The sequence below is a fragment of the Spermophilus citellus genome, assembly GCF_964194105.1.
Source record: "Spermophilus citellus genome assembly, chromosome: 1".
NCBI lineage: Eukaryota > Metazoa > Chordata > Mammalia > Rodentia > Sciuridae > Spermophilus > Spermophilus citellus.
The window spans coordinates 39323114-39348514 of record NC_138182.1 but is presented as its reverse complement, the minus strand read 5'-3'; the positions used below and the strand labels follow the sequence as shown (position 1 = coordinate 39348514).

At 37.3% G+C, this 25401-nt stretch overlaps 1 protein-coding gene across 5 annotated transcripts in view; it reads right to left on the bottom strand.

The window, feature by feature from the left end:
- Positions 1 to 25401, bottom strand: part of CAB39L (calcium binding protein 39 like) — a 118826-nt gene that overhangs the window by 30593 nt on the left and 62832 nt on the right. For all 5 annotated transcript variants that reach the window (XM_081306581.1, XM_081306578.1, XM_081306580.1 and 2 more), the window contains 2 exons: positions 18150 to 18268; positions 8011 to 8179 (listed from right to left, as the gene is read on the bottom strand). In XM_081306581.1, the coding sequence (XP_081162707.1) occupies positions 8011 to 8179; positions 18150 to 18268 (288 nt within the window). The remainder of the gene's footprint in view (positions 1 to 8010; positions 8180 to 18149; positions 18269 to 25401) is intronic.

Genomic DNA, 25401 nt, shown 5'->3' with positions numbered 1-25401 from the left:
TAGAAATTTTGTATCTCTGATCAACATCTCCCCCAGCCCCTAGTAATCACCATTCTACTTTCCACTTCTGAGTTCAGCTTATTTAGATCTCGCATACAAATGAGATCATACTAGATGCCATTTTGTGCCCGACTTAATTTTCATTTAAGATAATGTCCTCTAGGTTCATTCATGTCACAAATGACAAGATTTTCTTTTTTATGGCTGAGTAGTATTCCATTATGTGTATGTACCATATTTTTTTTATCCCTTCATCCATTGGTGGACACTTAAGTTGATTCCATAATCTTGGATATCTTAAATAATGCTGCATTTCTTCAACATAATGATTTCATTTTCTTTGGATATATAGTCAGGAATGGGAATGCTGAATCACATGGTGATTCTATTTTATATTAAAACAATAATTAAGGGGGGATAGTAGAGGATGGGAAAGGTAGCAGAATACAACAGTCACTAATATGGCATTATGTAAAAATGTGGATGTGTAACCGATGCGATTCTGCAATCTGTATTTGGGGTAAAAATGGGAGTTCATAACCCACTTGATTCTTTTTTTTTTTTTTTTAAAGGTTAAAAGCTCTTAGCCTTTCTTTCTTTTTTTTTTCTTTTTTTTTTTTTAGAGTGAAAGAGGAGAGAGAGAGAGAGAGAGAGAGAGAATTTTTTAATATTTATTATTTTTTAGTTCTCGGCAGACACAACATCTTTGTTGGTATGTGGTGCTGAGGATTGAACCCGGGCTGCACGCATGCCAGGCGACCGCGCTACCGCTTGAGCCACATCCCCAGCCCCCCACTTGATTCTAATGTATGAAATATGATATGTCAAGAGCTTTGTAATGTTGTGAACAACCAATAAAAAAAGAAAAATAAATAAATAAAACAATAATTACATGAATACAGTAATAACAATTAGCTTCTTACTCGTTTCCTTAATGGTGGCCTAATTTACATTGTCTACCAAAACTTTGCAAAGATTTCCTTTTCTTTCATCTTTTTTGTAATACCTGCTCTAACAGATATGAAGTGATAATTTCATGGTTTAACAATTTTTCAATTCAAAATGGTGAGACCAGCTCTTAATTTCCTACCACTCATCATTACACAATTTAACCTTTACATATGTCTGAAAATGTTGGTCCTTTTTTCTCCATTGGATCAGAGCATTCTGTTCTGGAACTAGAGAACAGGAAACCCTCTACAGAGGTTCCTAGGATAATTTCAGTTATCCTCCCCTCATTTTGTTAGAGTCCTGTGAACAGTATCAGGGATTTTTCTGAGCTGACTAGTGATAGAAGTAATCCTGAGAGGCTGCATAGACGCTGTAGACTGGTGTAGCCAGAGCAACTCTCCACTTGTTAAACTCAAACAGAGGACTGGGTTCCCCCACAGCTGCATCAGATCACTGGTACTGGAACAGTCATTATGCGTAAGTATTATCCCAAAGAAAGAGGAATCAAGGAGTTTCTTTACAACCACAATCTTCAAATTCCAAAGCCAAAAAAAAAAAAAAAAAAAAGGAAATAACTTAAAAAATCCAGTAACAGGCAAATATAATATGACAGAGTAGAATTCTCCTAGCATTTAGCAGATGTATGCACAAAACTAGAGGATTTAGGGCTGGGGTTGTGGCTCAGTGGTAGAGCGCTTGCTTAGCACATGTGAGGCGCTGGGTTTGATCCTCATCACCACATAAAAATAAAGATATTTTGTCCAAAAAAAAATATATATATACATATAAATAAACAAATAAAATAAAATTTAAAAAACTGGAGGATTCATACATTATATGTATATATACTATGTACACATGATACTAGATAAATATAATTCATATAACTGAGTTGGGGGGAAGACCCACAAAAGACTAGCTAGGATCCTGCCCAAGCAGGAAAAGCAGAACACTGCAAAGGAAGAAAGTCAAACTTTAAAGAATTAAAAAAAAATTTAAATGTTTGAAACAGTATTCTTTCTTCCCACCTCCAAATAATTCTGGTCTGACAGGGCTAAATTTTGTGTAGTATAACTATTGTGCTAAAAAAATCTGATACTGATTTTTTTGGTGAATCCCACTTGGGAGAACCTTGGGGTGGCACGACAAGAGATAACTGAACTGCAGGGACGTGAGGCTGATGAGCCAGTGGCAGTTGCCATTATTGAGGGCTTACAAACCACTGGGATTGCGCCAGGAACTTGACACATGTTAGTTCTAATCTTTCCAACAACTCTGTAAGGCAGGGATTATTTATTCATTTCACAGAGGAGGGAAATGAAACTCAAAGGTTAACTAACTTGCTCAAGGACATACAGCTGATCAAGTGACAGAAGGAGATGGAATTCAAAACACTTCAGTTACATAGGTTCTTAAAGGAAAGGATGATTGTAAGGAATGTTTTTTAGTGAAAGGACTATGTTGTAAACAGTACCATAAGAAAAATATAAATTAACAATGTGAAAACATTAACTATTAAACTGGGCAAGTTCTCTTGCAGCAAAATGAAAAAAGTGAGCCTTAATAGGTTAAAAAAACCAAAACCAAAGCCAAAAGTAAATCCAGTCAACCAACCAAATAAACAAAACTTTTTGAAACCAGCTACTTAAAAAAAAAAAAAAAAAAGTGACATAGTCATTGTCACATTAACCACAGCATTTTTTTTTCTTTTTTTTTGGGAGAGAGAGAGAGAGAGAGAGAGAGAGAGAGAGAGTGAGTGTGTGTGTGTGTGTGTGTGTGTGAGAGAGAGAGAGAGAGAGAGAGAGAGAATTTTAATATTTATTTTTTAGTTTTTGGCAGACACAACATCTTTGTTTGTATGTGGTGCTGAGGTTCGAACCCGGGCTGCACGCATGCCAGGCAGGCATGCTACCGCTTGAGCCACATCCCCAGCCCAACCACAGCATTTTGGTAAAGTATAGAAGATTGGTGTTTTTGATATTGGTAGTGTGCTAGGAAACTTTTTATGGTTTAAATTTTCAAGGTTGACTTACGTTCAATGGAAAATAGGCTGAAATATAAACATCTAATTTATATTTGTGATTTAATATTATTGAAAATTAATTTTGGCTGAATATAAGATAGCAAGAAGTTATTATCCAGGCTGGGCATAGTGGTGCATGTCTGTAATCTTGTGCCTTGGAAGGCTGAGGCAGGTGGATTGCAAGTTCAAAGCTAACCTCAGCAACTTAGACCTATCTCAAAAAAAAAAAAATTATTATCAAGTATGTTTTGTTCTTTTATTTACTTTTGCTGTGTTGGGGACAGAACCCAGGGCCTCATGCATATTAGGTAAGCACTCTACCACTGAGCTAACCCCCAGCCCTAAGTACATTTTATCCTATTAAACACTGAAAAATCTTTGGGGATAGTTTAAAAAAACAGATATTCAGGGGTTGGGGTGTAGGTAGAGCACTTGCCTAGCACGTGTGAGGCACTGGGTTCTATCCTCAGCACCGCATAAAAATAAATAATTAAAATAATGGTATTATGTCCATCTATAACTAAAAAAATATTTATCTGCTTTTCCTGTCCATGAGAATTTGTTCTGTTTGTAATTAAGTTTTTTTTTCTTTTTTTTATTGGTTGTTCAAAACATTACATAGTTCTTGATATATCATATTTCACACTTTGATTCAAGTGGGTTATGAACTCCCATTTTTACCCCGTATACAGATTGCAGAATCACATCAGTTACACTTCCATTGATTTACATATTGACATACTCATGTCTGTTGTATTCTGCTGCCTTTCCTATCCTCTACTATCCCCCCTCCCCACCCCTCCCCTCCCCCCTTCTCTCTCTACCCCCTCTACTGTAATTCATTTCTCCCCCTTGTATTATTTTTCCCTTTCCCCTCACTTCCTCTTGTATGTAATTTTGTAATTAAGTTTTAGTTACAGTTTTTTAAGAAGGGAACTAACTTGTTTCCATGACAGCAGAGTCATCTGATAAAAAAGGAGGAAAAAATGGAACTACAATATCTATTATTAGAAAACACATCCTTATTTTCTTAGGCACAGGCATTTTGCTAGAAAGAAACAGAATCATCCTTTATATTAAATGTCCTTCTTCATATTTGATGGAACTGAGGCCTGCCTCACCGTGTGCTCTGGATTTACCCTTCTAGTGGCTCATCTGCAGCCACAGCACACCGTTTATTTTTCTAGGGAGACTGAGCTGCCCATGGAATGGAGGAGGCTCTGGAATTTCACAGCACTCCCCCATACTCTTTGGAATTGGTCCCCAGGCTTTTCCCTTTCTTTTTCTTCCTTCTCTCACTCTTTGCCACTCTTTCCAGTTTTTCCTTACTCTACATCTTTGTCTTCACTCATGCTCCTTTTCTTTAACCTCTTTGGAGGGCTCCAAACATAGCTGCAGACAGTTGTCCTCTTGCCTGCCAACTGACCCTGGCATATATCCCTAACCTATAGGTTTAAACAAAGTCATTCAGATAACTGAGCGTTTGTGCTGGCCACTGATGGCTGGATTGTTTCTTAACTGATGTTTGACATGTTCACAGGTTTTGAGAAAGGCCAGGTACATTCCAGTTGGCTGTGGCCCACTTATGTCTAGCTTAGCATGTAAACTCCTTCCTCCTGCTTTGGGGAGTGGGGATCTTCCTTTCTTGCTGCCACTCAAGACATACTTCTGTCTGTAGGTCTGTCTTCCTTCCTTTCTTTTGTACTGGAAATTGCACCCAGGTCACTTAACCCCTGAGCTACATCTCCAGCCCTTTTTGCTTTTTATTTTGAGACAGGGTCTCGCTAAGTTGCTGAGGCTGGCCTGGAACTTGCAACCCTCCTGCCTCAGCTTCCCAGGCTGCTGGATTACAGGGTGAGCACCACTCCTGGCCTGTTTGTAAGTCTCTAATAAATTGCACTCTGTGCAGTCCTGGATCTGCCTCTTTCTTTGGTCTTCTGGCATCTCCCTCCTTTGGCAACCAGTTCTCATATATGTGAACTGGGTTTTTTGAAATGCTCTTTCTTCCCTTTTCTCTTATGCTTTCACTCCACAAGGCTTCTTGCACAGGCTCTTCTATCCTCAGCGCTCTGCTCAGGCAGAGTCTAAGGGGCGAGCAGGCTGGACAAAGAGACCTTGAGCAGGCAGGCTCTGGCAACTCTCCCTTCAATCCCCATGCTGGATGAGGTTGGCTGTGTTTATGGAATGCTTTGGGGGAACATTGGTACTGTAGCTTCTTTCTTCTGCAGTCTCAGGCAGTTTGCACTGATCTCATACCTGCACACCCATTTGTGGCGACAAAAGTGCCGCAGTTAACTGGGTCCCACCCCCCACCCCCCTGGCTGCTGTAACAACCAGCTGTTGATTGCTTAAGCATGTCTTGGAATCTACCCTAATCCACTCACGTGGCCTCCTAATAGTCTCCCTCATCCTCAAATTGTATTCTCCCCATCTGGAGTTTTTATCAGTTCACTCTCCCTCATCTCATTGCATTTCCAGGGATATCTTGGATGTTCCTACAGACTGGGTCCTAGGATGCTGCCAGGCATGGCTCCCCCTTAACCAGATTCCAAGTTCCCTTACCTTTGTTGCATGCTCACCACAGCTGGCTGGCTCCCTGCGCCTCCCTGCAGTTCACACTCCATCCCTTCCCTCCCCCAGCAACTTCTTCTCCTTAGACCTCCCTTTCCTTCTGCTCCACTTAAATCTCTGGCGCTTATTGACTTTTTCTGCTTTTGGACACACTCTCCCATTTGTGACCATGTGAGCTAAAACACTTTCCTAACAGATTTAAGATCCTTTCTTAAACAGGCTGAGTCAATTCCTGGTCTTCAGATAATGGATAGTTTTCAAGCACTGCAAACCACTGCATCCCCCCCCCCCCTTTTTTTTTAGCTCCAGAAAGCTATTAAAATAAAGAACTATTTGCATCCAGTCATAGTCAGCTTTCAAAATATGTCCATAAAGTAATAAGATTAGAGTATGTATTAATATTAGAATATGGACTATGTCAATATTATTGAAATAATCTATTTAAAATAATATAAAGAAAATAAGCCATACGTGGGATATAATAAATTTTTTAAGTTATATATTTGTATTCTAGAAAAGTAGAAATATACCTTCAAATAATATAAGTTGACAATTCCTGAAATGTGTTTAAAGAAATCAATCTGAATAGATACATTTATATGAGTTTTATCTACTTTATATTTAGCCTGAAAGCCTATTTTTTTAACGATGCCCTCACATTGCTAATATTATTTTTTAAATTCCTCTTCTGAACTGTCCTTCAGAACTAATTTGGTAGACACTGAAGAAAATCAAACTCTAGTTTAATCATCTTAAAGTTTATTTTTATAAGTATTATTAGCTGGGTGCAGTGGCACATGCCTGTCATCCCAGCAGCTCAGGAGGCTGAGGCAGAAGGATCATATAAGTTCAAAGCCAGCCTTAGTAATTTAGCAAGGCCTTAAGCAATTTAGTTATTGTTATTACAAAACAAAACAAAAAGTAGTTTTAGTTGACTGCCTGCTTTATACACTGACCTGGATGTCCAATAGCTTTTTGTTTCCAAAACTCTTTATCTGTTCTCAAAGGGTAAAAATTTTCCACTACAGCAGAAGGAACATGCCATATCCACTGATACCAAAATATATTAAACAGTGACAGGATTATAAGCATAAACAAATAGTTTTCTAAAGTAGAAATCTTGAGGGTAACATCATTCATTGAATGTGTTAAGTTCTGGTGTTTGTTCACAAATTAGCTATACTATTTTCTGATAATGCTTCCTGGACATCTTTTTCCTTTTTTGGTGGGTGGGGCTACAGGGGATTGAACTCAGGGGCACTTGACCACTTAACCACATCCCCAGCCATATTTTATATTTTATTTAGAGTCAGGGTCTCACTGAGTTGCTTAGGGTCTCACTAAGTTGCTAAGGCTGGCTTTGAACTCGGTATCCTCCTGCCTCAGCCTCCCAAGCTGCTGGTATTACAGGCGTGCACCACCATGCCTGGCTTTGGATATCTTCTTGATGGTAAAACACATAGAAACAAAGCAGAATGGTTGCAGGGCTGGAATGTGGGAGAAATGGGGAGTTGTTTAACAGGTATGGAGACGAGTTCTAATTTTGTGAGATGAAAATATTCTGGAGAGTAGATGCTCAGCAATACGCATATACTGCACCCCTACTAAACTATACAATACAATATGGTTAAAATGGTAAATTTTATGTATATTACACCATAATTATATTTTTTAAATTAAAAAATTATCCTAGATGAAATATATTTCCCTCATAATGACAAAGTAGATAATAGATGATAAAATATAGGTGATTATAATTATTCTGTCAAAATACAAATATATATATATGTGACCAGTCATGTTTTCAAAATCCTAATATAATTTATTAATACTTTACCCTATGGAAATTTAAAGATTACACTGATAAAATAATATGATGTCCTTCCTATTCTGAGATGTAATTCTCCATCTCCTTTCCCATCCAATATCTCTCCCTGGAAGTAGCTTCTGTTGTTGTCTCCTACGAGGTGTTCTATGCATATGCACCCCAAGATGCTGTACTACATGTTCCTTTTGTTACTTAACTGTACATGTTAGAGTTCATTCCATATGAGCTTGTGACACTCTGGCCTCTTAGACTGTATTTTATTTATTGACGCCTCTTGTGATCCACGTTATATACCGTCTGTTGACTACAGTCAGGTCTAAAGAACAAAACTTTTTGCTTTTTAAAATTAAATTGACTCAACTGGACATGGTGGCTCACCCTGTCATTCCTATTCAGGAGGCTAAGGCACAAGGATCACAAGTTTGAGGCCAACCTCAGCAACTTAGCAAGACCCTGTCTCAAAATAAATAAATAAATAAAAATAAAAAAAAAAAAAAAAAGAAAGAGCTGGGGGTATAGCTCAGTGGCATAGCACTTCTGGGTTCCATCCCAATATCTCCAAAAAAAAAAAAAAATCGCTTCTTCAGAGACCAACTGATTTTGAATAACCTAGCTGATTCTGGAAAAACCCAATTACCTTAAAAGTAGCAAAGGCATCTGAAGCAATATCAAATGTTGACAACTCCACATACTTGAAGAAATCTCTGAATTGGTTAGAAAAGAGGATGATTTTGGCAAGTGGTTCATGTCGAATACACTCTCTCAGCATAATCCCACAACGTAAGGCAATCTGTGGAGCTTCATACCTAAAGCACAATGAAGAGAGAAACGGAGAACTCTGTTACCCCATTAACAAAGTAATATCAATGATGTTCAACAGACCATTTCATACTGCTGCCCATCGGGACACTGATGCCATTTGTCCCAGTTCATTCAAACAGGATTCATTTATTACCCATGGACTATCTGTTATGTGCCTGGCACTATTCCAGACACTGGGGATATGTTAGTAAACAGGGCAAGGTCACTGCCATGATAGCCTTCATATTTTTGTGAGAATGTGTATGGAGGGACGAGGTAGAACATAACCAATGTAAAGATAATTTCATATATACATAAGAAACGGAAGGTGATAAATAAGGCAATATTATAGAGTGCTGTGAAAACAGAAGATGGTAAATAAAGCAATACTATAGAGTGAGACTACTTAAATTGTGAGTGATTTCTTAAGTTTTACTTCAGATTGAAGTGAAGGGTCAAGGTGGTCCAGGCAACTCTGTAAAGTCTCCAAGGCAAGAACAAGATTGGTGAGTTAGAGAAGAAATATGGCCAGAGTGGTGGAATGGAGGTAATAATAGTAGTGAGCAGTATTACGCGAGGCAAGAGAGGAGGGAAGGGCAAGGTCAGAGCCTAGCATGGTTTGTAAACTAAGGTATAATTTGGGTTTAAGTGTGATGATTTTACATGTGATTTGGTTTTAAGCCTTTGGAGAGTTTAAAGCAAGAAATGAACACAGCCTAACCTAAGCTTTAAAAAGATGGCTCTGGATAGGTGTGGTGGCACACACCTGTAATCCCAGCAGCTTGGGAGGCTGAGGCAGGAGGATTCAAAGCCAGCCTTAGCAATTTAGTTAGACCCTGTCTCTAAATAAAACAAAAAGGGCTATGATGTGGCTCAGTGATTAAGTGCCTCTGAGTTCAATCCCTGGTACAAAGAAAAAGAAAGAAAGAAAAAGAAAAAAATGGCTCCAGGGCTGAGAGTGTAGCTCAGTGGTCAAATACCTGCCTAGTAAGCATGAGGTATCCTGGGTTCAACCCCAACACTGAGGGAGGGAGGGGTGGAGGGAAATGCTGCCCTGAGTGCTGGTGGAGATGTATTGTAAAGCAGCAGGAGTGGACTAGGTAGCTGGAGGGGAAGCTGGCAGACAGGTGCAGGAGCATAAACCCAACAGTGGTGATGGTGGCGTGGCTGGGGCAGCAGCAGCAGAACTCAAGGCTGTGGCAGAGGCTGGATCCTGTTTGGATCCAGGACTTGCTGATGTTGGAGGTGGGACTGGATGGGAAATAAATGACTAGAGGAACACAGACTAGTGAAGAAATTGCTGCTGACAGCGTTAACTTTGAGATGGCTGACATCTGAGAAACAATGTCTCCTCAGCAGGAGACTATACCCATTTGGAGTTAAGGAAAAAGGCAAGGGAGATTTTTATGTAAATGTGATCTGGGAGCACAAGTGACCAGTAAAGAGCTGTGGGTTCATTGGCTCAATAAAGTCACGAAGTGGAATTGTGGCTCACAGCTCCACTAGAAACAGTATCTACTGTAGGAAAGAGCTGAGGACTGGCACACCAGATCTGTTCCATTTCTAATTAACAGCGGTCTCTCAAATGTCAAATGCAGCATCTAAATAAATCTAGGTTTGAGTTACATTCCAGAATGTGATAAGATTTCAAGAAAATGAACAATACTTAGCCCAAATAAGATAAGCCCTGTGCTGAAATGATACAGTTGACAATTGTGTGGTAAATACAGGAAGAGTAGGACAAAGATGTAGTTGTAAAACATTAGGAAGTGAGTAGAACACAGTATAAAAAAAGAATAGTCTGACCAAGTTTGGAATAGATTGTATCATTTCCCACTTCAATGAACTAAATACTAGTTCTATTGTGTTTTGTACAAAGCCCATTGAAAAAAAGCAACTTAAAATGATGATTTCTAAAAAAGTGTTTTCCTATAATGCTTTTTGAAAATAAGATAAAAATGACATTTACAAAGGACTGTGTGTGTGATCTTTCAAGTTTACTATGTATTCTGAAAGTTAGGAAAAATAAAAATATAAAAAATTTTAAGCAAAAATGACATTTGAATGGATGAGAAAGAGTAAATATTTGAAAACTAAAACTAAACCCCCCTTATATAAAACCTGAAGATAATTCACCAATCACCCACTACTAGCAATAACGTTTTGTTGACCAATAAAGAACAATCTATTGAACAATGTATTTATAAGATCGTAGTATTTGCATGGAATTCAGATTCAAGAATAAACCTCATTCCCATAATTTAGAAAATAGGCTACTATATAATCAAATTTACAAAAACAGTAAAGTAGCAAATTAGGACATCAGTGTGATATTTACTCATTTTTATCCTAATTATAAAGTTGAATGATATTCCTAAATATTGAATATTCCCTGAATAACTCACAGTAATATTAAATGTTGATATACTCAGATAGATCTGGTTCTTTGTAGAACATAAGGAAGGCCAATTTATAATGTTAGCAATTTTTCTCATCATAAAAATTTGAAAATCAGCCTAGTGGTACACATTAAATAGTTGTAAGATGGGATAGCATTAAAGATGTTGTAATGAGAGGGTATATTTTTTGAAATATCAAGGAGAAAAATACTGTCAATTATTGATAGAATATTTAAGAGACTGTAGAATAAAGGCTCTTGGGCTTAGAGAACGAGCATTAGGGACAATTAATAAGACTTTTTAATAAGATATTTGTGGACTTTGATAATTTGGCCTAAACCTGGCTTCTCACTTCACTTCCCTTTACTTTCCCCATTTCCCTGGAGTATGCCACTCCCTTGAGTGGAATGCCCTTTCTAGTTTCCCCACTAAGATGCTTATCTTTCAAGATTGAATTCAGACACCTTTTGGAAGTGTTTTGTAAGTGCCCACCATTCAGGATTGTCCTCTCTCCCCTTCACATTCCCACAATAGCTTGTCTGTAATTTCACTTTAACACTTTTATCATCCTGTATTAGGTCACATTTCAGTAAGTTGTTATAAATCGGTTTCCTTCACCTCATTGCTGGTGATGTGCTTTACTTACTCCATTACTCACTCACCCTGCCTCCGCTTCCCCATTTGGTGTCTATGTCTCATTTATTGTTATGTTCTTCCTGCATACCGCATCTCCAAAGAGTTCCTAGCAAAATTTTTTATACAAAGTAGGTATATAATGAATTTAATGAACCTTAAACTCTGACTGAATGTCCTAATGAGAGTCAAACTCTGGCTTAGACAAAAGCTGTCTGATCTCTAGCCAACATCTCTCATTTCTGAATTCAGTTTCCAAACTGAGATCATCTATAAAAAGTTTCCACCCCAACTTCTGAGTATAATTAGTTCTCTTTTTCCTTTCATTTAGTGAAGTTTATTGGAACCATCTGTGATGCAATGATGATTTATTCTTGAGAACCAATAGAACATTTTAAAAAATATTCTTGGGGCAGAACACTTATCAATTCATCCCAGTAGTATGTTCCCAACACCAGAAATGTCAGTCTGTAAGATGACAACTTCTTAAAGTTAGGAATACATTGGGACATTGAGGGAAATCCCTGACTTCCTCAATATCCTTTAAGGAAACTATAATTCACACTTATCATTTCAACCTGACTGTCCTCTAGGATACTGATTTTTGATAGGTTATTGTTCACTATTCAGAGAAGTGCTCTATAAATTAAGCCAATCATTAAGTTTCAAATCCCACTAACATTAATATCCTTAGTCTGGTAAAGAATCAGTATTTATCTCACCTAATCTGTTCTAGTTATGGATAAGCTTTCTGATGGCAAGGACCACAACTAATCACTCTGTTTTTCCCCCGCAATGAATAAAAGGATGGCAGGTCACCAATGAAGGTTAATATTATGAGTACTGAATCACTATTTTTATAGAACTGAATCATATCTTCCCTCCTCACTTACAATTTATAATATAGTCTGGACTATAATTAACTGTGTCAGTTAAGAGAAAGCACATTACTATATATGCACATTCATTCAAATGAGAATAGCATATTGGAAGATCCCCTTGAAACTTCATGAAAGTCAAAATATAAAAGCAATTATTTCAACTAGCAGTGAGCTACGGTAATCATTACACAGAAAATGGCTAGAAGAAAGATCTTATACAAGAACATCTCAACAAAGATTATACTATGTAAGTGGAAAATGACTTTTGTTATTAAAGGGAACAAATAATGCCAGACTGTATTTAGAAAGCTTTTATAAAATGGCATTCACTTAACCCCCACCCTCCTTCATACAGTCAAGAAGGTTTTGTTTCTAATCTAGAAACACTTGCTTACTTTAAAAATGTGTTAATTTGGCCACTAAAAAGGTGTAGAATTAATGATAATTTAGGGTCAATGAGCGCCCCTAAAATCCAGATTGTAGTCTCCAAGAACCAGTCCTCACCTAAAACAAGCAGGGTCCTTGGTAGAAATTCCAGGTAGAAATATATACTTTGGACCTGGTATTTCTTTTTGCATCAGAAAATGAAGCTCTCATAAACTATTTTGGTGTTGTCAAAAGACATCAACCAGAAGGGGCCACAAATGGTCAACTAAGCATTAAAAAGAAAAATGTGTGAAACTAAATGAGACAATATGGAGAGCATCGTTACATCTCTTATTTAATAAGATATCAGAGGGGTAGTGTGTGTGTGTGAGAGAGAGAGAGAGAGAGAGAGAGAGAGAGAGGGTATAAAACTCATTGGACACCAAAGGAAGTTCCTAAATATCTAAATTGATAATTAAAATAAAGGAATTGGGCATTAATTCTACCTTTCTGGTGTGAATTCTGTGTGAGAGTATATAATAATTGCAGTAGATGAAAAAAGTTATATTCTATAAAACTACTCTAGCCAATAAATCAGCAAATAATGTGCAAGGGATGATGTGTTTTTTAAAAAAATTTTGTGCCTAATGAAATGTTTGAATCAGCCAGTGTTCATCAATGGATAGTAAAACAATTAAAGGTACAGATGACAGGAAACTTTATAATGGAGGCCAAATTGGTGGAATCCCTTGATCCTAGACTTTCAGCCTCTAAAATTCTGAGTAAAGAACTTTTTTATTATAACAACAACAACAACAAAAAACACTGTATAATGGATTAATGGATTAGACTGTCATCATCTGAGCTCATTGCTCAATTTGAGCATTACTAAAAGTATGTCTCCTGATGGGATGAAATATGAACTAGACAGACCCACCTTCAAAATATTGCCAAAATAAAAATTGAATTTGAATTTAACCAAGCCTTTAAATAGAAACTCCAGTCTAGAAATAGAGTGTATAATGGACCAAGTTAAATGACACTATAAGAAGGCAATGTGACAATTTCACAATGGAGGACATAATGTAGGCTAACAGTATTTTCAACAAATTAGTCTACAAATATGTGGGTAGCTGTTGTTCTAAATGAAAGAGACTTAAGATTTTTTAAATTTTTTTGACATAAGTAAAATTATAACCAAATATAATGACTGGACTTGATTAGGATACTTGTTTGAATATTTGAACAAACCAACTATGAAAAGGTTTTCTTGTTTGTTTGTTTTACAGTTGAAGAAATCTGAGTACAGACTAAGTATTGGTTGTTATAGAATTATTGCTAATTTTTTAAAGTATAATAACAACTTCATGATTATGTAAAAATTATATTTTTATTTTTGAGATGTTTATTTAAGTGTTTAGGGATTTGCTTTAAATTACTCTAGCCTCCTCCAAAAAATAAATATGGGGCTGGTGTGCACTGGGAAGACAGATGAAACAAACAGCAAAATATTGATAGTAGTGAAGGTTGAGTGATTGGGGGTATGTGAGTTTCATATATATATATATATATATATATATATATATATATATATATGCTTATATATATACTTTTACATATGGATGAATTTTTAAAATTTTTAGTTGTAGTTTGACACAATACCTTTATTTTATTAATTTATTTTTATGTGATGCTGAGGATTGAACCCAGTGAGTGCTTCACACATGTTAGGCAAGTGCTCTACCACTGAGCCACAACCCCAGCCCTGGATGAAAATTTTTATGATGAACTTTTAAATAGATTAAGAAATATTTATAATTTTAACATTGGACTTATGGAACATCTTCCCCTGGCCACAATTTTTATGGATCACTGTGAGAAGTTTGGTAATCTCATCCTCAAGTTCTCTCAGTATCCTGGAGTGTCATCTGCCTCAGCCAGGAGACAAATTGATTGAGAATGAGAAAGTCCTTTGTGAATGTCCTGTTCATAAAACTTGAGTTCCAGATGCCTTATATCACATAATCCAGATGATTCTCCTTGATAGACAGATATCCATTTCTTTCTGCTTTACTTTTTTTTATGGTTAGAGTTAGATTTAGTTTCAATATAATGTAACTATTACACCCCTAAATAACATTATTGTTTGATGTATAAATGTACCAATCAAATTATGTCCCGAGTTTTCTTTTTTCTTTTTAAAGAGAGAGTGAGAGAGGGAGAGAGAGAAAGAGAGAGAGAGAGAGAATTTTTATTTTAAAGAGAGAGTGAGAGAGTGAGAGAGAGAGAGAGAGAGAGAGAGAGAGAATTTTTAATATTTATTTATTTTTTTTAGTTCTTGGCGGACACAACATCTTTGTTGGTATGTGGTGCTGAGGATCGAACCCGGGCCGCACGCATGCCAGGCGAGCGCGCTACCGCTCGAGCCACATCCCCAGCCCCAGAGAATTTTTTTTTTAATATTTACTTTTTAGTTATTGGCGGACACAACATCTTTGTTTGTATGTGGTGCTGAGGATCGAACCTGGGCCGCACGCATGCCAGGCGAGCGCGCTACCACTTGAGCCACATCCCCAGCTCATGTCCTGAGTTTTCAAGGAACTTCCCAAGAAGTAATTTAGTAAAAATTCTAGCCTTTAACAAAGGGCTAAATCTGTAGCATTCCAAGCAAAACTAGGAAATGGTAACAGGTAAAACTGATCGTAGTGCAGCCATTCAGTTAGGGCTTCTCATTGTCTGCTCTGTCCTCAGGAGCATCCATAGTGCCTCTCCTTTATATGTGAATGGTCCTCAAATCTTAGGGATATATTAATGGTAAAGAGCATGGGACTTTAGAATCAGATCTGAATTGAAAACATGGCTCTGTCACTTATTAGCTATATAACCTTGAGAAATATTCTTTTGAGTTTTAATTTTCTCATTTGTAAAATGGCAAGAATAATACCTAGACCTCATAGAATTACTGGAGTGATCAATACCTGGCACAGAACAAGCACTCATTAAGTATTAACTACAAAACAGGATGAGAAGGAATGGGTTAAAAGTTCAGGATAAAAACAGAAGAATAATCTTTTTGTGTGTGTGTGTTGCTGGGGATTGAACCCAGGACTTTGTGCATGTGAGGCAAGCACTCTACCAACTGAGCTACATCCCTAGCCCAGAAAAATCGTTTTAATAGAGAAAGAAAACCAGAGGTATAGTCCCCAAATTGTTACTAATGGTTTCATTGGGAGAGATGATGAAATGCATGTCTTTTTTTATATTAAATATTTCTAAAATATTTAAATTTTAAATAATAAACATATTACTTTTGAATCAGAAAAAAATGAAATGCATTGATAAATCACTCTCTTCACTCCCATGACCATCACTTTTCTTGGACTTTTCCAAGCTGGAATTGCAGCCCCCAATCCTCTCAGGCCATTTTTCCCATTGCCACTACAGCTCACTAAACCTAGTCTCTGGGTGACTCCAAGTGTCCTACAGAATGACATTCAAACTCCTTGAGTAGGGCAGGGAAAGCTTTTCCTAATCTGGTTTCAGCCTTTCTAGCTTTGCATTCTGACTCATCCTAGCCTCCAGCCACACTAGAATTCTTATCTGTCATTCTCTAAATGCATAAATTCTATTAAAAATGTCATTCTCTTATACATTTTTACCTTCCTTCAGGCTGAAACAGCAGTGAACAAAGTGATCTTAGAAAGCACATGCTAAAGAGGGCAGAACCCCTTGCTGACCTGAGCTTCTATCCTGTATCATCATGGGAGTCTTGTGATCAAGGCACTCCATTTTGGGGCCCATTTGTTATGGAAGTTTAGCATACTGTAACTAATGGATACAATTAATAGATACAAGCATATTTCCCTTTCTAAAAAGGAGAGACATGATTCTCCAGTAAAAATATTTCTTTATATCAAAACCTAAAGTAATTGGTGTACTCTGTATGCCCAATAATGAATAATAACCACACAGTCATATTAATCAAATTGAAAACGTGATAAAGTATATTGGGAGGATAAAGGGAAGAAAATGGAGTAATGGCAGCAAAAAACAAATAGTTTTTTAAATCTGATAATTCAAATTAGAAGACTTATTTGTAACACAGAGGTAAGTGTATGATAAAAAATAATTAACAAAGATGAGAGTCATTGTCTTTGGAAATAGGATTAAAGGATGGAGAAGGAAGAGGCAAAAAACTGCCTTTGTTAAAATATCTGATGTTTAAACCATGTGTTATGTATTGCTTGGATACAATAGAATGTTTACAAAAGTACAAAGGAGGAATGAAACACAAGTGAGATGGAATATGTATGGAACAGCAGAACTGAGAACAGAATACTATAAAATAAAAAGAGCCATGCTGGTTTGAAATGGTATAGAATAAAAAAGAAGGGTAGGGAAAGAAGAAGATAGTCTGTTGTCCCTGAGCACTGCTGCATCCAGATGTCTAGTGTTTAGAAGTTAGAGTAGCCTCAAATATTTGTAAATGAGTAGACATTATGATCAGGAATTCTGTTTTCTAGCTTGCCTTCAATTTTTTTGGCTCCCTTCAAGGCTATACACACACACACACACACTCACAGAATAATATTTTGTCCTCATGTAGAAGCATATCACCTTGGCAAACACTAGCTACTGAAATAATTCTTTCAGCTATTATTTGAGTTCTCAGAACCGGAATGTACATGTGTATGTAATGAGGGGACTCATGTGAGCAGGAATAGGGCAGGCTGGGAAGCACAAATAGTATTGTAAGATAAAAGAAAGGGAAAAAAGAGAAGCAGTAAATGAAACTATAATGTTAGAAATATAAAGGTGCAAAAGTTTTGCTATAGCCCAAGTAATCTTTCTTTTTTAAATATTTTTTTTAGTTGTAGATGGACACAATACCTTTATTTTGTTTATTTTTTTATGTGGTGTTGGGGATCAAACCCAGTGCCTCACATATGCTAGGCAAGTGCTCTAACCACTGAGCAACAACCCCAGCCCCAGCCCAAGAAATCTTAAGAGACAGATTATGAAGGGTTACCTCAAGCATGGCAAATACCTATCTTGCAATTCCAAAGGGAACCAACCATATCTCCAGTGAGGCAAATGCTGTGTTCTTTTTTTTTTTTCGTTTTTCTTTTCCTTTTCTTTTCTGTGTGTGTGGTGGTGGTGGTGGTGGTGATGGTGCTGGGGAATCAAACCCGGGGTCTCACAAATGTCATTCAAGCTGTCTATACACTGAGCTTTATTCATCTCCAGCATACCATAGTTTTTTTTTTTTTTCTTTCTTTCTTTCTTTTTGGTACTGGGGATTGAACAGAGGGGCACTTGACCACTGAGCCACATTCCCAGCCCTATTTTGTATTTTATTTAGAGACAGGGTCTCACTGAGTTGTTTAGTACCTCGCTTTTTGCTGAGGTTGGCTTTGAACTCATGATCGTCCTGCCCTAGGCTCCCCAACCGCTGGGATTACAGGCATGCACCATCACCCCCAGCCAGTACGTTCTTTTTTTTTTTTTAATATTAATTTTTTAGTTGTAACTGGACACAATATTTATTTATTTTTATGTGGTGCTGAGGATCGAACCCAGGGCCTCACACTTGCTAGGCGAGCGCTCTACTGCTGAATCACAATCCCAGCCCCAGCACATGTACTTTTAACAACTGTTTAAACTCAAACCTATTTTGAAGGAAGCCAGGCACCTACCCTTTGAGGAGCATAAACAGGATATGAGGATGAGCACTAATGTATTCCACAGTGGGACTCCGAGTGCCTATTTGTCTTCTCAGGATGTTGTTAAATATCTGGGTCACATCTTTTTTTCCCTGTTAAAGAAACAAGTCACTATTAAATTGTACACTTAAAAATGAATGAATTGTATGGTATGTGATATTTGCATATATACCTACAGAGATGTTACCATTTTTTGATCATATGCAGAAACATTAATTTACTTTTTCATTTGTCTTTAACAAATTGTGCTTTCAAACACAAAGCCTGCAAAATGGATGCAGCTCCTTGCCTCAGGAATTATATGGGGAATTTGAAGTCCATTCCTCACAGTAGGAAATACAATGGTACAGAATTATAAAAACTAGTAGTGGATATGCTAGAACAGAATTCTTTACACTTTTTTAGCTTTATTCAAGAAGAATATTAGGATTAACATTTTTAAATCTTCATAAATAAGGAAAATAGATGAAGAAAAAAATAAAGATTTTAGTAAAATGTAAGTCAAAATCACTTTTTTTTTCTCAGGTCTACTTCCTAATAATTCTTTCTCTTTATTCCTCTTCCACCTTGGTGCTTTACTTCTAGACTAGACAGACAGAAAGAACCATTAAGTTCTAGTTGCCCTAGCTAGAGGAACTACAGCCATTTTAAAGTAGGCTTCTCCAAAAGAATCTCTTGATTGGACCCAAATTTATTATACAGAAAATAAGGACAAGAATTACTTTGCATTCTCATTCACCATGGCCCTGGTTCTGAGCTTCAACTGTACTAGGAAGGAACTTCTTCTAGTTACTGTATGCATTTTAAAGTCTCCTTACTCTGCAGACTGAACTAGTAAGAAAGAAATTTGGCTGCTTTGTTTCTTCCCTAAAGCTCTTCAATGACTCCCTTTTTCTTAGGAAAAAAGTTCAATGCCCTTCAATCATCTGCCCTTGCCTGCTTCTCCAACCTCATCAACCATCTATCTCTTTCTGATCCTTACATCAGTTTTTATGAAAACCAAATTGCTTCACTGTATATACTCACGCACAGCCTCCCATACTTCTGTACATTTGTTCATGTTCTTGTATTTGTCCTGAACACTTTTACTTCATTTTTCTAGCAAACTGTTAAGATTCAATTCAGATAATCCCAGTAGCTGGGGAGGCTGAGGCAGGAGGATGGCAAGTTCAAAGCCAACCTCTCAGAGAGACCCTATGCAACTCCTTGAGACCCTGTCTCTAAATAAAATATTTTTTAAAGTGCTGGGGATGTGGCTCAGTAGTAAAGTGCCCCTGGGTTCAATCCCTAGTACCCCCCCCCCAAAAAAAAAAAATCCGAGCTGGGCATGGTGGCATATGCCTCTCACACCAGCAACTCTGTATGCGGAGGTGGGAGGATTTCAAATTTGAGGTGAGTCTTGGCAATTTAGTGATAGTGAGACCCTGTCTCAAAAAAGGGCAGCGGGGTTAGCTAGTGATGTAGCTCTGTGGTTAAGAGTCCCTGGGTTCAATCACCAGTATTGAAAAAAAAAATCAATTCAGGATATTCTCCTCTGGGATAAATACCTCTGTCTGTGTTGTAGCAACATCCTTTGCTTGCCTTGATCAGTGCCTTCTCTTTATTTGCTGCTTCCATTTTCACTCGCTGTCACTGTCAGAGCAGCAGACCCTTATTAAGTGCTTCATCTATGCCAGACACTTATTCTAAGAGTTTTATGTGTATCATTCACTCTTCACAGCAATATATATATTTATAATATATGTATGTTATATATTATATATTATAAATGTCAAAATGTACATATTAAAAATAAGGAAACTGAGGACCCAGTGAGGTTGACTTATCCAGAGGCGATGTGGAAGACCCAAAACATTTTCCCAGATTGATGGAGTCCACAGTCCAAGCGCCACAGTCTGGCTGGGCACCACCAGCTTCTGGTGAGCCTCTCAACCCCCACACCTCCTGCTCTTGAGGCCGATTGGCTGGGTCGCCTGGGCGGAGCCAAAAGAGTCCCCCACTGAGCAGCTCCGTGGTCTGAAAGGGCGGGGAAACAGTCCAATGAGCATCGCCTGCAGAGGAGCCAATCAGCTGGCAGCTGGAAGTTTGCTGGGGCCGAGGTGAGCCAATCAGCTGGAAGTTTGCAGGGGCCGCTGTGAGCCAATCAGCTGGAAGTTTGCTGAAGCCTATTCGGCTCTCAACATCAAGTTCTTAATCATCAAACTAAAATGACTCCTCACACTTAACACAGTGCATTGAAATTAGTGGGTTTTGTTTCTGACTTTCTCATTGGACTGTTAGCTTTCAAGGCCATATTTCAATGCCCTTTTATAGCCAAGAATATAGAAGGCACTCAGTAAATACCCATTAGACTAATCATTACTTTAGAGGTGCAGCCATTCATGTATCTCTCTTATCACAAACACAGGCAATTGATATTGTGTGTGTGCGTGACAGGGTTACTGGGATTGAATTCCACAAGCACTGGACCTCTGAACTGCATCCCCACCCTTTTTATTTTTTTATTTTGAGAAAGGGGCTCACTGAGCTGCCAATGTTGGCCTTGAATTTGTGATCCTCCTACCCCAGCCTCCTGAGTCACTGGGATTATAGGCATGTGCCACTATGCTTGGCCCCTCTTATCTTTTAATCTGACGCTTCTTCAATACTAAAGGGACACTTAAAAAACTAAGACCTAAATGAAGACCAATGAGATTATTCAATCAATTACTCATTCTTAATGTTATTAAAATATGAGTTAGGTGCTGATTAAGAATAGTAAAATATTAAAAATTCTGGGAGGAGCTCATTCACCTTATTAATATTAGTTCAGAATAGATCTTGGACTTTAAACATAAGACTAGAAAATTTTGGAGAAAAATAGAAAACCTTCAGGATCTAGGATTGTACAGAAAGTTCTTGGCCTTGACACTAAAAGCATAGTCAACTTGGACTTTATTAAAATTTAAAACTTTTGTTCTGCAAAAAATCCTGTTAATAAGTTGAAAAGTCAAGCTATAAGGAGAAAACCATATACTGCAAACCATATACATGACAAAAAAGACCAGTTACCTAGAATATATAAAGAACCCTCAAAACTTAATAGTATAAGAAACAATTCAATTAGAAAACAATTCAATTAGAAAGATATGAAAAGGCATTTCACTAGAAAGGATCTTGACCCTTCAGGAAATGCAAATTGAAACTTCAATGAGCTATCAGAATGGCTAAAATAAAAAATAGTGACAAAGCAAAATGCTGGCAAGAATGAAGAAAAAGCACTTTCATACAATGTAGTGGAAATTTAAATGGTATTGCCAATCTGGAAAACACATTGTCTTAAAAAAAAAATGCAACTTCCACATCAGTGCAACTTCACTCCTGACATTTATCACAGAGAAATGAAAATACATTCACAAAGAAATCTGGCCATAAATGTTCATAGAACATTACTTAGAATAGCCCAAAGTTGTAAACAACCCAAAATTCTTCAACAGATAAATGGTTAAACAAACAAACTGTGGTATATCCATACCAAGGACTACCACTCAGCAACAAAAAGGAACAATATATAGATAAATACAACAAATCTAGAGGAATTGTGCCAAGCGAAAAAATCCAATTCCAAAAGGTTGTACAGTAGATAAAACAATCTTCTCCCCCAACCCCTCCTTTTTCTCTCTCTCCTCCTGAGGAATCAGGGACTGAGTGTTGATGGGGTGAGAGAGGTAGATATGGATATATACAAAAGGGAAATAGGAGAGATCTTTGTGGTGATGGAAATTTCTGTTTTGTGTTTATCAATGTTTGTATCCTGGTTGTGATACTGTCATACAGTTTTGCAAGATGTTGCCACTGGAAAAACTAGGTAAGGTATATGGTATAAGGTATACTTCTACGAATTATTTTTCACTATTGATGCCAGTCAACAATTACTTCAAAATAAAAAGGTTAATTTTTTTTGTAAAAAGACATTTTTATTCACACGATTTTTTAAATAATAAAATTTGATGTTTTCATACACTGTTGAAGAAAATATAATATATTCTAACAATGCCTAATTAATGTCCTATAATCCCATTTTTTGAAACCTATTCTGACAAAATAATTCTAAATAACAATCCTAAATTTTAAAAAAAAGTTCCAGATACAAAGAACTTTATCACAGCTGTGATAATAGGAACAATTTAATACATCTCAGCTAGGTTAAAAAATTATGATATATTTAACTGGTAGAAATAAGTAACTGGAATATCAGAATGTTGGCAATCATGAAATACAAGAACTATCCACAGCTATCCATTGTGTTCACTTTATTTTATGGAAAGAAGTAGAGAGAACTGGAAATAAGGGAGAGGAAGAGAAGGCAAAGAGTGAAATGAAAGAATTGAGGGGGAGAAGAGATAGAAATAAAGAACAGGTAATGGGAAAACAAACTTTATCTTCTTTTAAGATAAAACACTAAACCAAAGTCCAAAATTTAAAAAAAAAATTTTTAGTTGTAGATGGACACAACACCTTTATTTTATTTATTTATATGTGGTGCTGTGGATCAAACTCAGTGCCTCACATGTGCTAGGCATGTGCTCTACCACTGACTAGCCCCAAAGTCCAAATTTTAATAGAAAACTTGGAGGTGAATCTTCAATATATAAAGATACTTCAGAATCAGTTGCTCTCATAATTTTTTTTTTTTAGAGAGGGAGAATTTTTTAATATTTATTTTTTAGTTTTCGGTGGACACACGTCTTTATTTTATTTTTATGTGGTGCTGAGGATCGAACCCAGTGCTCCACACATGCCATGCGAGCGCGCTACCGCTTGAGCCACATCCCCAGGCCCTCTCATAAATTTTAAGTCCTCGAAAATGTTCACATTACAAAACTTCATTTATGCAGATGTTAATGACTATATGTGTATATAAAAGAGGAATAGCTGTGAATATAAATGAATTTTAAAATGAAAGAAATCATCTGTTTTGTTCAAATCTTTCTAGACTCTGCAGTGTTATATTGCAGAATAAATACCAAGCCTCTTTGAAATGTCATAAGAGCATGTTTTTCATACCTCCCAGTAAAATGCCACAGGAACATTTCCATAGGGCATTCCAGGGAATAGCAGAATGAAGCTCCACAGAGTTCTATCCAACTTTTACATTTTAGTTCATTAGCAAATGTGAGCAGAGGCAAAGGAAGCCCCCTGTGGATAACAAAAACAAGTTCTGCTACCAGAGGAAAGGATCAGAATGGAAAGGATTAGAGAAAGTTGAAATAGGTACAAGATGGAAAATAAGGATCTCTATGTTAAATGTAATCTTTGTAGCTATTCATTCCTAACACTAAGTCTAACTGGATTGAAACCCTAACTATTTCAAAACCAGTCTCTGTGAGGGAAGAAAGGAAAGGAGGAAGGGAGGGAGGGAGGGAGGAAGGAAGGAAGGCAGGCAGGCAGGCTCACTATACCTTCTTTATAAAGAAGTAACATCCAGAAATGACCCAAAATGCTTAAAATTAGCTAGCAATTCCAAGCTAACACATAATGTAAATCAGATCTCCAACTTGAAGAAGCACTTGCTAACTGGCAAATTCACAAAAAGTCAGTTCTAAACTGTTTGTTGAATGAGTGAATCAGTCAAAGGAGAAAGCTTTCTGCTTCTATGAGCTGCTTCCTTGGCCCTAACAGTTGACTTTGCATTTACCTTACTTTTGCAAGGCACACCTGCCTTTAAAATGAACACATCAACTCTTACATGCCATACATCCTTATCCCTTGATCTCTTATCACATTATGTTTCAAAACATCAAACACACTAACGCTGTATCTTGAATGGTGGCCAAACCTCAAATACACAGCTCTGAGTTTGATCCTCAGTCCACAAAATCAGAAGTCTTGCAGCCACAAGTCATTTTTTTTCAACCTTACATACAATATGCTGACATGGTTCTTTTCTGTCAGCAATTTGAAGGCTTAAAGGATTAGATAAAAATTTATGGCTAAGTAATGAGATTTTTTTAAAATTCAAAGTTCTGCTCTAACTGGCCATTATTCACATAAAAGCAGGATTCTCTGTTAAGTATTGTGTCTCCCCCACCCCCATGGGCCACTTTCCTCTGGATTCTTGAAGGAGAAATGGGTTTGTCACAGATTCCCAAGTTAGTTTCTGCTACCCAATCTAAAACCAACACTTTAAGTCACCCTATCACCACTATCTCCAGGGTTCCAGGCACCAGCTCCCTGCTCCTAGCTCCTTGCTCATTTCAACCTGTCTGGCCTCATGTACCTAGTTATTTTTTCAGCACACTGTTTACCCCAAGCGTATAAAATTTCCCCTTCTCCTTCATTCAACACATATGATTAATACATAGTTCTTTTATCAAAGGTTAACAAAGGGTAAGCACAGCACAATGCAGAAACAACTTCAAATTGAATTCTACATATCACTAACATTAAAGGTTCCTCTTCCTGATAATCTTCCTAAACTCCTTACTTTTGTCATTTGAACCTTTTCTTTCCTTTAGACCCTGCTCCTTTCTCTCTTCTGCTTCTTTCCCTTATCAACCCTAGTCAAAAAGGGCATTTCTCAGATTTGTTACTTTACTCTGCAAAGGGAATCTAAACCTTTTTCTTTTAGTTTTCTCCTTCCAGACACTGCCTAGACACTTCAACCTTTCATGACTGACAAACCCCAACAAGGTATCTTCTGAACCACACTTCTAGTTTTTTTTCCTTTGTAATGAATGCCATCCTTCTAGGTAGTCTGTCAAAAGCTGCAGCCCATTCCTAAAATAGTTTTTCCTCTCTGGTATAAAAACATATCAGAAATTCTAGTCAAATGACTGTTGTGCTTCAGAGAAGCACCATGAGAGGCTATTCATTTACTGAAATGATATGATCATGGAGAGTTAACAAGCCGGTCAAGGAAAATGAGATTTAAGAGGTTGTTAGGGTTTGGATATGAGATGTCCCCCCAAAGCTTTTGTTAATGCAGGAATATTCAGAAATAAAATGATTAAATCATAAGAGCTGTAATGTAATCGGTCCATCCTAGTTTGAATGGACTAGGTGGTAACTGTAGGCAGGCGGTGCGTGGCTAAAGGAGGTGGATAACTGGAGGCATGTCTTGGAAGAGTGCATCATCTCTGTGGCCCCTTCACACACACACCTCCCCCCACCCTCTTTGTTTCTCTGCTTCTTGACCCTGTCATGAGCTGAGCAGCTTTTCTCTGCTGGACCCTTCTCCCAAGAT